General features: G+C 42.5%; 1 protein-coding gene across 2 annotated transcripts in view; it reads left to right on the plus strand.

Annotated features, from left to right (window-relative positions):
• The window catches only part of adck1 (aarF domain containing kinase 1), a 167439-nt gene that overhangs the window by 124407 nt on the left and 30417 nt on the right, over nt 1-12615 (plus strand). For both annotated transcript variants that reach the window (XM_023993906.2, XM_023993907.2), the window contains exon 8: nt 6492-6641. In XM_023993906.2, coding sequence (XP_023849674.1) covers nt 6492-6641 — 150 coding nt within the window. The remainder of the gene's footprint in view (nt 1-6491; nt 6642-12615) is intronic.

A 12615-nucleotide genomic window follows, 5' to 3' on the forward strand; every position in this document is an offset into this window, starting at 1 on the left:
TTTGTGATGGCCACTCCAATACCTTGACTTTATTGTCCTTAAGCCATTTTGCCACAACTTTGGAAGTATGCTTGGGGTTATTGTCCATTTGGAAGACCCATTTGCGACCAAACTTTAACTTCCTGACTGATGTCTTGAGATGTTGCTTCAATATATCCACATACTTTACCTTCCTCATGATGCCATCTATTTTGTGAAGTGCACCAGTCCCTCCTGCAGCAAAGCACCCCCACAACATGATACTGCCATGTGTTTCACGGTTGGGATGGTGTTCTTCGGCTTGCAAGCATCCCCCTTTTTCCTCCAAACATAATAATGGTCATTCTGGCCAAACAGTTCTATTTTTGTTTCATCCGACCAGAGGACATTTCTCCAAAAAGTACGATCGTTGTCCCCATGTGCAGTTGCAAACCATAGTCTGGCTTTTTATGGCGGTTTTGGAGCAGTGGCTTCTTCCTTGCTGAGCAAGTGTCGATATAGGACTCGTTTTATTGTGGATATAGATACTTTTGTACCTGTTTCCTCCAGCATCTTCACAAGGTCCTTTGCTGTTGTTCTAGGATTGATTTGCACTTTTCGCACTATAGTACATTCATCTCTAGGAGACAGAACACGTCTCCTTCTTGAGCGGTATGATGGCTGCGTGGTCACATGGTGTTTAAACTTGCGTACTATTGTTTGTACAGATGAACGTGGTACCTTCAGGCATTTGGAAATTGCTCCCAAGGATGAACCAGACTTGTGGAGGTCTGCAAAAAAGATTCTGAGGTCTTGGCTGATTTCTTTTGATTTTCCCATGATGTCAAGCAAAGACGCACTGAGTTTGAAGGTAGGCCTTGCAATACATCCACAGGTACACCTCCAATTGACTCAAATGATGTCAATTAGCCTATCAGAAGCTTCTAAAGCCATTACATAATTTTCTAGAGTTTTCCAAGCTGTTTAAATGCACAGTCAACTTAGGGTATGTAAACTTCTGACCCACTGGAATTGTGATACAGTGATTTATAGGTGAAATAATCGGTCTGTAAACAATTGTTGGAAAAATTGCTTGTGTCATGCACAAAGTAGATGTCCTAACCGACTTGCCAAAACTTTAGTTTGTTAACAAGAAATTTGTGAAGTGGTTGAAAAACGAGTTTTAATGACTCCAACCTAAGTGTATGTAAACTTCCAACTTCAACTGTGTGTGTGTGTGTGTATGTATATATGTGTGTGTGTGTATATATATATATATATATATATATATATATATATATATATATATATATATATGATAACCAGGTGGTGAATCGCATCTCTGCATGTCTGGCAGACATATCAGTGTGGATGACGGATCACCACCTCAAGCTGAACCTCGGCAAGACGGAGCTGCTCTTCCTCCCGGGGAAGGACTGCCCGTTCCATGATCTCGCCATCACGGTTGACAACTCCATTGTGTCCTCCTCCCAGAGTGCTAAGAACCTTGGCGTGATCCTAGACAACACCCTGTCGTTCTCAACTAACATCAAGGCGGTGACCCGTTCCTGTAGGTTCATGCTCTACAACATTCGCAGAGTACGACCCTGCCTCACRCAGGAAGCGGCGCAGGTCCTAATCCAGGCACTTGTCATCTCCCGTCTGGATTACTGCAACTCGCTGTTGGCTGGGCTCCCTGCCTGTGCCATTAAACCCCTACAACTCATCCAGAACGCCGCAGCCCGTCTGGTGTTCAACYTTCCCAAGTTCTCTCACGTCACCCCGCTCCTCCGCTCTCTCCACTGGCTTCCAGTTGAAGCTCGCATCCGCTACAAGACCATGGTGCTTGCCTACGGAGCTGTGAGGGGAACGGCACCTCCGTACCTTCAGGCTCTGATCAGGCCCTACACCCAAACAAGGGCACTGCGTTCTTCCACCTCTGGCCTGCTCGCCTCCCTACCTCTGAGGAAGTACAGTTCCCGCTCAGCCCAGTCAAAACTGTTCGCTGCTCTGGCACCCCAATGGTGGAACAAACTCCCTCACGACGCCAGGTCAGCGGAGTCAATCACCACCTTCCGGAGACACCTGAAACCCCACCTCTTTAAGGAATACCTAGGATAGGATAAAGTAATCCTTCTAACCCCCCCCCTTAAAAGAGTTAGATGCACTATTGTAAAGTGGTTGTTCCACTGGATATCATAAGGTGAATGCACCAATTTGTAAGTCGCTCTGGATAAGAGCGTCTGCTAAATGACTTAAATGTAAAAAAAATATATATATATATATCAATTAAAAAACAAGTGCCATTTAAGATTGATTTATTGAAACCGTAATATCAACTGGTTATGTTATATCGTGGAATACAATCTTCAAAAGGTAGTAACATCAACAGTGGCACTTGCTTGTGGAAGCCTATGGCTGTGTAATGGCATAGCCTTGTTTTGTTAATTTAGCAGACAAGACACTCTTATTTCCCCAAGACCTTATCACAGTCAAGACACCTATTTTATACTGAAAAACATGATGTAATAGAACAGAATAAAATAAAAACAAGAGTGATCATTTGAAACAGTGCTCTACTTCAGCTCTACAAGTTGAAAGACACATTTTTCAGGGTTACAAACCTAAATCTATCTCTCTTTTCGATATACAGATGTTCAATTTAGTTTATGCCTGTTTTTTTACTTTGTTTTCTAAATGGATTAACAATTCTTCATTGAACACTGCATGGGGATGAAATACAGTGTATTCGGAAAGTATTCAGACCCCTTGACTTTTTCCACAGTATGTTACGTAACAGCCTTATTCTAAAATTGATTAAATAACTTTTTTTGCTCATCAATCTACACACAATACCCCATAATGACAAAGCAAAAACAGGTTTTTAGAAATTTTTGCAGCACTCCACCATTCAGGCCTTTATGTTAGAATGGCCAGACGGAAGCCACTTCGGGACAAGTCTCTAATGTCCGTTAGTGGCCTGGCCAGAGCCCAGACTTGAACCCGATCGAACATCTCTGGAGAGACCTGAAAATAGCTGTGCAGCGAGGCTCTGATCAAACCTGACAGAGCTTGAGAGGATCTGCAGAGATCGCTGTCAAAGGTTCTTCAACAAAGTTCTAAATAATGGTCTGAATACTTTTCAAAATGTGATATTTGACGGGGTTTTTTGCAAACGTTTCTAACCCTGTTTTTGCTTTGTCATTATGGGGTATTGTGTATATAGTATTTTTTTTTGCTCAACAATCAATTTTAGAATGAGGCTGTAATGTAAATAAATGTGGGAAAAGTCTGAATACTTTCCGAATGCACTGTATGGCCAGGACATCTGTTTGGTGAGCAGGCCTAAGCTTAATGATTCTGATGAAAATACCCTTGGTCTTTATCAAACAAATATTTGTGCATATTTTCAGTGTGGAAACGGTCTATGTTTAGAGGGGTAATAGCCTAGGCTAACCAATTCTAAAGGCCACTAGCAGTTGACAAAGTAGGGTCGTCACCTGACGTTAGTTGCCACAGTCATAAACCCTGCCTGTTTCTACAATTTTGTTTCTTAAAATCTGATTTTGAACCTAATCCTTAACCCACTGTTCCCGGGCGCCGAAGACATGGATGTCGATTTAAGGCAGCCCCCCCCCTTTCCCCCGCACCTCTGATTCAGAGGGGTTGGGTTAAATGCGGAAGACACATTTCAGTTGAAGGCATTCAGTTGTACAACTGACTAGGTATTCCCCTTTCCCTAACCTTAAGTCCACAAACACACACACACAGTCCCTGAAGCTGAGAGGAGCAGGGATAACAGTGTGCTGACAGGGATGCCCTTATCTCTCTTTTCTATTCTGCCCAATGATGAGACACTTGTCAGCTCACAGGCACCTCATATTCTCTCTCTCCCACTCTGGCATGATGGGAAATAAGTGTTTTACAGAGAGGGAGAGAGGGCGAGTAAGGTGAACAGAGGGGACTCTTGGCACTGCTCTGTAAACTAATTTTGTGCTCCATGGACATGCCCTTTAATCAATTACAAATATTTGTAGATGCTGCTGCCTCTCCTCTCTCTCTCCCCCCCTCTTTCTTTACTGAGTAGGGGCATGTGTACCAAAACGTTTGTGCTTTTTTGATAGGATGACATGAAAGCGGTCCGTTTATTAGAATTTGGTCAGTTCTTCTATCAAATGTGTCACACATTTGGAAATCAACTAATTCCCTCAAAACCAGTGGGCATTCGTTTAGATTTTTCCCAGACCTTAAAAGTGGTCTCCTGATGTGGTATCAAATGTTATTTGTCACATGCTTTGTAAACCACAGGTGTAGACTAACAGTGAAATGCCTACTCCTTTTCCAACAATGCAGAGTTAATGAAAGTGACACAAGGAATAAATACACGGTGAATAACAATAACATATTGTAGCAGGTTCAAGGGTGTGGAGTTTCCACGTCACCAAGTTCAATAACCAAACAAACACGCACAACTAGAATGCAAATGAGAAGTTTATTAGAGATTTTTGTACACTGGGGAAGAAGGGGGAATTCACCAATTACTTCACAAGCCGTTCTCGTTGTCCGTTCCGTTCTCCAAGGGTGATCCGAAAACAGCCAATCCGACAGTCCAGGTCACAGTGGGTAATCTCACAGATATTGTTCTCTCTTCTCCCACTCTTCATAAAGCACATTTTTCTCTCCGTTCTCTGCCCCTTTTTGCAGGCCGATTCCTCTTATCCCACAGTGCTCCCTGGCTTAATGAGCCACAGGCTCCCCTTGTTGGGGCAGGAAGTCCATATAAGGCTCAGGGGTGGAGCCAGGGGGGCTGCAAGATATCTCCCCTCAATAACCACTCCCCTCACCTCTCCCTGCCGTCTGCCACAATATGTAGAGGCAGTACCAGTACTGAGTCAATTGGGCATGGACTCTACACGGTGTCAAAAGCGTTCCACAAGGACGCTGGCCAATGTTGACTCCAATGCTTCCCACAGTTGTCAAGTTGAAATGGCGCACATACAAAATCCATATCTCAATTGTTTCAAGGCTTAAAAATCCTTCTCTAACCTGTCTCCTCTCCTTCATCTACGCTGATTGAAGTGGATTTAACGAGTGATATCAATAAGGGATCATAGCTTTCACCTGGATTCACCTGGTCAGTCTATGTCATGGAAAGAGCAGATGTTCCTAATGTTTTATACACTCGATGTATAAGCATTGTTGTGGGCTTAATTTCAGATAGTGGTTTTTTTCTTCAGGTTTTCACTCTCAAATCACACTTTTGTAATAGGAAAAACAACACAAAGTATCGTGATGTTTAACTCAGTCAAAATTCTGGTAGGTGCAGCAGATAGCCTAGCAGTTAGAATCCCGGTTCTGATGGGAAAAATCTGTCGACGTGAGCTGGTAACAGAAGGGTTGCCGGTGTCAAATGCCAATGTCTGCCGTTGTTCCCTTCAAATCAATCATGCCCATTTATTTTCTAAAGCCCATTTTACAACAGCAGATGTCACAAAGTGCTATACAGATACCCAGCCTGAAACGTCGAAGAGCAAGCAATGCAGATGTAGAAGCACAGTGGCTAGGAAAGGGAGAGAGAGAACACAGATGTCTGCTTGAGGGTGATGGTAATGCACTCCGTATGAGCTGCATCCTAAAGATGTGTCATTGTTCACAATACACACAAACAAATACTGGTCAGGAAATGCCCAGGCTACGTGAGGCCTAGTGGGGGTTCTGACATTAGTCGACTTAGCCCAAAGACGAGGACCACTTCATGGGGTTCCTATGGCTGGGTGAAGGCTTTTGAAATTGTGTACTTTTTCATGTTTACTTCTGTCCTCCCCAAACACATGCGTGTTAACACACAAAACATACCCTCTCATTCGCCTACTCACCATTAATAAAGCTCTTGACAACGTAACTACACAGTGAGTCAGAGATGGAAGTGATTGTTTCTTTTCTTGTTGAATGTTTTGTCTGGTGGTTTTCGATTGACACACACTGTGCCCTGCTTCTCCTCTTTGAGACTGTCACACACACACATCACGACGCAGTGACTCAACATGCTGTGATTCATCTCCGCAACACACACGCAGCCCCCTGGACTGATTGTCTCAAACAGACACCTGTGTGTGGGTGCATATTTGGCTATGTATTTGGTTGTAGGACAAACTGTGCAGCGTCATTGTAAAAGTGACATTGCTGCAGGCTGCCGTGTCCTCCCTGCTTTTTCAAGATTGCATTGCTGTGTGTAGATCCATATCACAACTGAACCGAAAACAAATGGAATGATTGTGTAGGATTTATAAACCTGTCTGGCTTTGTATATTCTGTTATCTCCTTGTGTACTATAGAACTGTTAAGATACTGAATACAAATAAAGTGAAATGCCCAATTTATACCAGCCCAGCATACATATACAGATAGTCTGTGTGAGTGTGTTTTAGATCATGCTGATGATTTAGGTTAGCTATACTGTATTGTAGAATGGAAGCACACACACGAACACGCCATCTCTTGCACCACACTTATCTCTCCCTCCCTCTCTCCAGATTTCTCAGAACTTGGGGAAGATGTACAGTGAGATGATATTTGTGCATGGCTTCGTCCACTGTGACCCCCACCCAGGCAACGTGTTGGTGAGGAGGTGTCCCAACACCAAGAAGACTGAGATTGTCTTACTGGACCACGGCCTGTATCAGGTAAGACGAGGGGGGGTGAGTGTGTGTGTGTGTTCGGGTGTATATTTTGTAACAGGATCAGGCCCTCTATCAGATACGGCATTTGAGGTTCTAGCCAGGCCGATGGAGGAACCTGGAAAAAGAGAATTAATCACACATTACACCTCATTTTTACCCGACACCCTGGGTCATCAGTATAGACATACACACGCAAGCAGAGAGTAGCACAGTCATGAACGTGCTCACACACACTGACCAGTGGAGGCTCCTCAGAGGAGGAAGGGGAGGACCATCCTCAGTGAATTTCATAAAATTAAAGTAGTGAAACATAAAAGTTATCCTTCTTAGATAATTAGTATAGTTTTATATTATCACCAAATCATTAATCAAAACACACTGTTTTACAATGAAGGTGTACAGTAGTCTCAATAATACTCTCTGGGATAGCACCATGGTGTAGCCAGAGGACAGATATTTTCCGTCCTCCTCTGGGTACATTGACTCCAATGTAAAACCTAGGAGGCTCATCGTTCTCACCCCCTTCGATAGACTTACACAGTAATTATAACAACTTCTGGAGGACGTCCTCCAACCAGTCAGAGCTCTTGCAGGATGAACTGACATGTTGTCCACCCAATCAAAGGATCAGAGAATTAATCTAGTACTGAAAGCATAAGCTACAGATATCTAGCACTGCAGTGCATAAAATATGGTGAGTAGTTGACTCAAAGAGCAAGAAAGACAATAGTTACATAGTTTTGAACAAATTAAATTCTTCAAAAATGGAGGAGAGCGAATGGAGCTAGCTAGTTTAGCCTAATTAAACAGGGAGGGATATTATGTTAGCTAGCTGGCTATGGCTAACAAATCAAACTTTGTCACGTGCCGAATACAACATGTGTAGACCTTACCGTGAAATGCATACTTACAAGCCCTTAACCAACAGTGCAGTTCAAGAAAGAGTTAAGAAAATACTTATAAAAAAACTAAAGTTAAATATAATAAAGTAACACAATAAAATGACAATAACGGGGCTATATAAGGGAACGGTAACCGAGTCGAAGTAATTTGGGGGGGGGGGGGGGGGGGGGGGGTTGTCAATGTAAATAGTCCGGTTGCCATTTGATTAATTGTTCAGGAGTCTTATGGCTTGGGGGTGAAAAGCGATTAAGGAGCCTTTTGGTCCTAGACTTGGCTCTCCGGTAAAAAAAAGTCTATGACGTGGGCGACTGGAGTCTCTGACATTTTGTTTTGGGCTTTCCTCTGACACCGCCAAGTATTAGGTCCTGGATGGCTGGAAGCTTGGCCCAGTAATGTACTGGCGTGCGCACTACCCTCTGTAGCATCTTACAGTCTGATGCCGAGCAGTAGCCATCAGGAAGCTTTGATAGTGCAGCTGTAGATCTTTTTGAGGATCTTGGGACCCCATGCCAAATAATTTCAATCTCCTGAGGGCGAAAAGGTGTTGTCGTGCCCTCTTAACGACTCTCTTGGTTTGTTTGGGCCATGATAGTACGTTGTGATGTGGACACCAAAGAACTTGAAGCTCTCAACCTGCTCCACACGCCCCATCGATGAGAATGGGGCCTCTTCGGCCCGCCTTTTCTCTGTAGTCCACAATCAGCTCCTTTGTCTTGCTCCATTGAGGGAGAGGTTGTTGTCCTGCCACCACACTGCCAGGTCTCTGACCTCCCTATAGTCTCATTTAGAGGTCGACCGATTAATCGGAGCGGCCGATTAATTAGGCCGATTTCAAGTTTCCATAACAATCGGAAATCGGTATTTTTGGACGCCAATTTTGCGCGATTTTTTTTTCTTTACACCTTTATTTAACTAGGCAAGTCAGTTAAGAACACATTCTTATTTTCAATGACGGCCTAGGAACGGTGGGTTAACTGCCTTGTTCAGGGCAGACAAAGACAGATTTTTACCTTGTCAGCTCAGGGATTCAATCTTGCAACCTTACGGTTTTTCTTTCTAGAAACCCCCCCCCAACATCCGCTGAAAAGGCAGTGCGCGGAATTCAAAAAAATTTCTTTTTTTTTATATTTCACTTTCACACATTAACAAGTCCAATACAGCAAATGAAAGATAAACATCTTGTGAATCCAGCCAACATGTCCAATTTTTAAAATGTTTTACAGCGAAAACACAATATATATTTATGTTAGCTCACCACCAAATCCAAAAAACACACAGCCATTTTTCCCAGCAAAGATAGCTTTCACAAAACCCAGAAATAGAGAACATTAATCACTAACCTTTGAACATCTTCATCAGATGACACTCATATGACATCATGTTACACAATACATTTATGTTTTGTTCGATAATGTGCATATTCATAGCCACAAATCTTGGTTTACATTGGCGCCATGGTCAGAAATGCCTCCAAAATATCCGGAGTAATTACAGAGAGCTATGCCAAATACCAGAAATACTCATCATAAAACTTTGATGAAAGATACATGTTTTACATATAATTAAAGATACACTGGTTCTTAATGCAACCGCTGTCAGATTTTTAAAAAACTTTAGTAAAAAGCACACCATGCAATAATCTGAGACGGCGCTCAGAAATAGACAACATTTCTCCGCCATGTTGGAGTCAACAGAAATACGAAATTACATCATAAATATTCCCTTACCTTTGATCTTTCATCAGAATGCAGTGCCAGGAATCCTAGTTCCACAATAAATCGTTGTTTTGTTTTATAATGTCCATTACTTATGTTGAATTAGCATCTTTAGCTAGCATGTGTAGTACACGTGTCCAAACACTTGCGCAATTGAACGCAAACGTCGGACGAAAACTTCAAAAAGTTATATTACAAGTCCAATAAACTGGTCAAACTTAGTTGAGAATCAATCTTCAGGATGTTGTTATCATATATATCCAATAACGTCCCAACCGGAGCATTTCTTCATGTCTGTAAAAGTAATGGCATCCCTGGTCACCCATGTCTAGCGTGCGTGACCAGGAACTGGCAATCTGCCAGACCAGTGACTCAAATAGCTCCCATCTGGCCCCACATCACACTAGAGGCTTCATTCCACGTTCTACTGACTGTTGACATCCAGTAGAAGGCGTATGAAGTGCAAACAGATCCATAAATTACAGGGATATGAATAGGCGATGACTTTCACAGCAACCATTTTCAGAATTTTCACTTCCTATTTGGAAGTTTGCCTACCATATGAGTTCTGTTATACTCACAGACATAATTCAAACAGTTTTAGAAACTTCAGAGTGTTTTCTATCAAATAGTAATAATAATATGCATATATTATGATCTGGGAAAGAGTAGGAGGCCGTTCAATTTGGGCACCAATTCATCCAAAAGTGATACTGCCCCCTATCCCTAAAAAGTCCAACGCTCTAACCATCTGCCTCACGAGGAGCCCGCCTGTTACTCAAATGCAGTAAGAAGCCAAGGTAAGTTGCTAGCTAGCATGAAACTTATCTTATAAAAAACAATCAATCAATCACTACACATGGTTGATGATATTACTAGTTTATCTAGCGTGTCCTGCGTTGCATATAATTGATTCGGTGCGCATTCGCGAAAAAGGACTGTCGTTGCTCCAACGTGTACCTAACCATAAACATCAATGCCTTTCTTAAAATCAATACATTCATTGCACGCAGAGTCAGGGTATATGCAACAGTTCGGGCCGCCTGGCTCATTGCAAAATAATTTGCCAGAATTTTACGTAAGTATAACAACATTGAAGGTTGTGCAATGTAACAGGAATATTTAGAATTATGGATGCCACGTGTTAGATAAAATACGAAACGGTTCCGTATTTCACTGAAAGAATAAACGTTTTGTTTTTGAGATGATAGTTTCCGGATTCAACCATATTAATGACCTACGGCTCGTATTTCTGTGTGTTATTATGTTATAATTAAGTCTATGATTTGATAGAGCAGTCTGACTGAGCAATAGTAGGCACCAGCAGGCTCGTAAGCATTCATTCAAACAGCACTTTCGTGCGTTTTGCCAGCAGCTTTTCGCAATGCTTCTGTTTATGCGCTGTTTATGACTTCAAGCCTATCAACTCAAGAGATTAGGCTGGTGTAACCGATGTGAAATGGCTAGCTAGTTAGCGGGGTGCGCGCTAATAGCGTTTCAAACGTCACTCGCTCTGAGAGGAGTAGTTGTTCCCCTTGCTCTGCATGGGTAACGCTGCTTCGAGGGTGGCTGTTGTCGATGTGTTCCTGGTTCGAGCCCAGGTAGAGGCGAGGAGAGGGATGGAAGCTATACTGTTACACTGGCAATACTAAAGTGCCTATAAGAACATCCAATAGTCAAAGGTATATGAAATACAAATCGTATAGAGAGAAATAGTCCTATAATTCCTATAATAACTACAACCTAAAACTTCTTACCTGGGAATATTGAAGACTCGTGTTAAAAGGAACCACCAGCTTTCATATGTTCTCATGTTCTGAGCAAGGAACTTAAACGTTAGCTTTCTTACATGGCACATATTGCACTTTTACTTTCTTCTCCAACACTTTGTTTTTGCATTATTTAAACCAAATTGAACATTGTTTCATTATTTATTTGAGGCAAAATTGATTTTATTGATGTATTATATTAAGTTAAAATAAGTGTTCATTCAGTATTGTTGTAATTGTCATTATTACAAATACATTTTTAAAATCGGCCGATTAATCGGTATCGGCTTTTTTGGTTCCCCAATAATCGGTATCGGCATTGAAAAATCATAATCGGTCGACCTCTAGTCTCATTGTTGTCGGTGATCAGGCCTACCACTGTTGTCGTCAGCAAACTTAATGATGATGATGGAGTCGTGTTTGGCCACGCAGTCGTGGGTGAACAGGGAGTACAGGAGGGGACTAAGTACACACCCCAACAGATGTGTTGTTGACAGATGTGTTGTTTGGGTCGTATGCAAATTGGAGTGGGTCTATGGTATCTGGGAGGATGCTGTTGATTTGAGCCATGACCGGCCTTTCAAAGCACTTCATGGCTACAGACGTGAGTGCTACGGGGCGGTAATCATTTAGGCAGGTAACCTTCCCTTCCTTGGGCACCGGGACTATGGTGGCCTGCTTGCAACATGTTGGTATTACAGACTCCATCAGGGAGAGGTTGAAAATGTCAGTGAAGACACTTGCCAGTTGGTCTGCGCATGCTTTGAGTACACGCGCTGGTAATCCGTCTGCTTTGTGAATGTTAACCTATTTTAAAGGTCTTGCTCACATCGGTTACCAAGAGCGTTATCACACAGTCGTCCAGAACAGCTGGTGCTCTCATTGCTTCAGTGTTGCTTGCCTTGAAGCGAGCATAAAAGGCATTAAGCTCATCTGGTAGGCTTGCGTCACTCGGCAGCTCGCGTCTGGGTTTCCCTTTCTAGTCCGTAATAGTTTTTAAGCCCTGCCACTGCCGATGAGCTTCAGAGCCGGTGTAGTACGATTTAATCTTAATCCTGTATTGACGCTTTGCATGTTTGATGGTTCGTCTGAGGGCATAGCAGGATTTATTTTCAGCTTCCGGATTAGTGTCCCGCTCCTTGAAAGCGGCAGCTCTAGCCTTTAGCTCGATTTCTGATGTTGCCTGTAATCCATGGCTTCTGGTTGGGATATGTACGTACGGTCACTGGGGACGACGTCGTCAATGCACTTATTGATGAAGCCGATGACTGAGGTGGTATTCTCCTCAATGCCTTACCTCCTTGCTTCATTTGCACATACTGTATACAGATTTTTCTATTGTGTTATTGACTGTACGTTTGTTTATCCCATGTGTAACACTGTTGTTTTTGTCGCACTGCTTTGCTTTATCTTGGAAAGGTCAAAGTTGTAAATGAGAACTTGTTCTCAACTGGCCTACCTTGTTAAAAAAAAAAGGTGAAATAAATAAAATTAAAATTAAAAAAATTATATTGGATGTATCCCGGAACATATTCCAGTCTGTGCTAGCAAAATAGTCATGTATCTTGGCATCCGCGTCATCTGACCACT

The sequence above is a fragment of the Salvelinus sp. IW2-2015 genome, linkage group LG9, assembly GCF_002910315.2.
Source record: "Salvelinus sp. IW2-2015 linkage group LG9, ASM291031v2, whole genome shotgun sequence".
In the NCBI taxonomy this organism is placed as follows: Eukaryota; Metazoa; Chordata; class Actinopteri; order Salmoniformes; family Salmonidae; genus Salvelinus; species Salvelinus sp. IW2-2015.